The sequence below is a fragment of the Trypanosoma cruzi genome, genomic scaffold (assembly GCF_000209065.1).
Source record: "Trypanosoma cruzi strain CL Brener 1047053517189 genomic scaffold, whole genome shotgun sequence".
NCBI lineage: Eukaryota > Euglenozoa > Kinetoplastea > Trypanosomatida > Trypanosomatidae > Trypanosoma > Trypanosoma cruzi.
The window spans coordinates 47214-50111 of record NW_001849405.1 but is presented as its reverse complement, the minus strand read 5'-3'; the positions used below and the strand labels follow the sequence as shown (position 1 = coordinate 50111).

At 38.9% G+C, this 2898-nt stretch overlaps 3 protein-coding genes across 3 annotated transcripts, besides 2 other annotated features; all 3 read right to left on the bottom strand.

The window, feature by feature from the left end:
- On the bottom strand, positions 1-947 carry Tc00.1047053509245.29 (hypothetical protein, conserved; the record flags this gene model as incomplete). Its single annotated transcript, XM_797751.1, has 1 exon — positions 1-947. A coding segment is annotated over one exon (947 nt), but the record flags the coding sequence as incomplete, so codon positions are not given.
- Positions 1-2898: a sequence feature (heterozygous, Esmeraldo-like haplotype).
- Positions 1261-1294: a sequence feature (AT_rich).
- On the bottom strand, positions 1320-1934 carry Tc00.1047053509245.20 (hypothetical protein, conserved; the record flags this gene model as incomplete). Its single annotated transcript, XM_797750.1, has 1 exon — positions 1320-1934. The coding sequence occupies one exon, from the start codon at positions 1932-1934 to the stop codon at positions 1320-1322; it is 615 nt and encodes a 204-aa protein (XP_802843.1).
- Tc00.1047053509245.10 (hypothetical protein, conserved) lies at positions 2089-2898 on the bottom strand (the record flags this gene model as incomplete). The annotated part of the gene is made up of 1 exon (XM_797749.1): positions 2089-2898. A coding segment is annotated over one exon (810 nt), but the record flags the coding sequence as incomplete, so codon positions are not given.

Here is a 2898-nt window from a genome sequence, read left to right as displayed (position 1 = left end):
GTCATCTGACTGCCCACTGCTGCTACAACAGGAGAATATCCATTCATGTACGCAAAAACAATATGACGGATCCAAAAACCCAAAATATATACAGTCATATAAATGGCATTATTGGGGCATCCAGCAACGCAGTTCAAACTGGAAATAAGCATATCCCAAGATTCTTGTAAAGAATCACACTTTCCAAAAAATGGAGAAGCATCAATTGGAAAGTATGTCAAGGTAAAAAAAAACACCAAAAATGTCTCACATGTCAACATGATTATTTTGCTCGTAAACGGTGAGCAAGATCCTCGAAATTCGTTCAAAAACCGACCTTGAAGAACATTATAAAGAGGATATAAGAAAGTCCCTATAAGAAATATTACTATCCAAGTAGGGCTGAAATACTTTTTTTTATTTTGGCTTTGAGTCTGTGGCATCACTGCAAGAGTCACCCCACCAGCTGTAAAGGCAACAACTAACAGCAATATGGGGGAAAACTTTGGCTGACTTTCCGGATACAAAATCCACGCGAGTATATAAGTCCAAATGGGTCCTGTCGATATAAGCGCAGATTGAAGTATAACCGGAACATGCACTGCGGAGTACAGGGATAAAAGCCCAGTCAATGAATCAAATAGACCAATCAAAAGCAAAAGAATACAGCCCTTACGAGAGCACCAAAAGAAAAAATTCTCATTGCGTCCACTTTTCCAGCTAATTATACGAAGAACTATCGTAGAAACCACAAACAGAAAAACCCATCCCGTTGATGGAAGGAAAATGGTGGCATAACTGCGTTTAATTCCTTTTTTAAAAGACCAAAGCCAGAAATTCATGCCAAAAAACATCATAATCGAAGAAGCATAAAGTAAAAATGCGAGAACCGTTGCAATTAGCATCTCCTTTTTCGTCATCGACACATGTGCAAACCTTTCCCTAAGAAATTTGGTCGCAGCGTCCATTGTTTTTGATTATTATTATTTTTTTGACTTTCCAAGAATTATTCACGATTTCTGTGGGACAAAACTGCCGTAAAGAATTTTAAAAATTTAAAAAGAAAAAAGAAAGAATCAAACACAACGTGAGATACATCCCTCTCCACCTCTTTTATCTCGAGAAAGTGCACGCGCAAGGAAAAAAAAAAGCAAAAGAAGTGCCTTCAAATGATCATCTCAAAACTTCGCCTCAAAATAAAGCACAATTCTAAATTCCAAATAACACATTACATTTGATAAAAAAATAATAATAACAATGCAAAAACGAAGTTCAAAATGGTATATATGTATATAAATAAAAAAATATATATATAGCAAGCAATCTCGGATATATTCACCTCAAACGGCAAAACAGAATAGATTGGATACGCCACGTACAAAAATTATAGACAAAAATTTTACATAGTTCACTTTTCCTTTGTGTGCACAACCAAAGTAACGAATTTGTAATAGAAGTTCCCTTCCCTCAAATGAAGAAATGGGATTTCCCTCCTCCAACATTATTTGCATAAATCGATTAATCTCAATATATCCCGTGCACTCTGGGTCAAATGCCGCAAAAACTTCTTTTAACTGTTCGAGTTCATACTTTCCATTACAAGGCATTCTTGCTGAAATGTTAAAGAAAACCAAAAAAAACTGTGCAAAGGTTATCTCTTCTGCATTATGGAGATTTGCGTCTAAAATAACAGAAAGATATATGTCCTCGGTAAGACCCGGTAATATTTCAAGCAAAAACTCCTTGACTCTAGACATTTCAAGAACACCCTCTCCGGCGCAATCAAACTGGCAAAAAATTTCGTAAAGTTCAGCAGCCTGATCATGTGTAACAGGCTTCGCCTTTTGTCCACATTTCATTCTTTTTTTATCCGTATTTCTTTTTAAACCTAATAAATATCGAATCTTCCTACACCACACTAAGCCCACCTCAAAAGCAAAAAAAGGAAAAATCATAAACAACAGCAAAAAAAATGCACCACAAGAGGTCCAGTCAAAGATAGAATTTAAAAATGTATTAATTCCAATATAAGAAGCATTCAACAAAAAAGGTCCAACTGAACACAAATTTCAAAAAGCGAGAAAAAACTCAAAAATAGCCAGAAACAATCTACTGAAAGGGAACCGAACCATGGCTCTCGCTGGGAAGAGATTCAATTGCGCCCTGTAGGTTCATTGGCTCATCCCCATGCAACTGCAAAGTTTCCGGAGGTGGCTGTGGTGGTGCGTACCCAGGAGGCATTGAATACCTTCCTGGAGTCTGAGCGCCAGCCAAAGCCCCCACATCCGTCAAAAAATCATCGATTCTTTGTGCCGAGTTGGTATTGCGCTTTTTAAGAGCATTTTGGAATCCACGAGCCAAGTTCATGAGTGCCCAAGAATCACCACTGGAAATAATAGTAACCAGTGAGTTGACGGCTGCTTCATAGCTGAAAACGATGCCTTGGCCATATTCGGGGTGTTGAACCCGCAACCACTGGAAAAAATCCGTGAACGGATACGCTTGACGAACGCTGTGATACGCTTGCTGGATTTGTTCACGGTTATTGGGGTCAAATTGAAGAGAAAAAAGCAAAAATTTGGCCTGTGTTTCTGGATTTGCAGTCCATAAGGGCACGCTTGCACCATCCAAGGAAGTGCCTGAAAGACGCTGCAACAACATTTTAGATGACACATAAAATAATGCTAATCCCGTAAAAAGCATAAACCAGTCCACACCCTGCCTACCACTTGAGGCATTTTGTCCAAAAAAGCGGTCCTGACTTACCGCACGATAAGCCTGCGATGCAGCAGAGCGCGTCGCACCCTCTTTTTCTGCAAAATGCCCATAACGAATATTGACTAATTCCGGGAAATTCGTACCACGATATCTCGCAAGAACTTTTTCTCTTAGTGTCCTTTCCTTTTCTCGCTCTGCTGA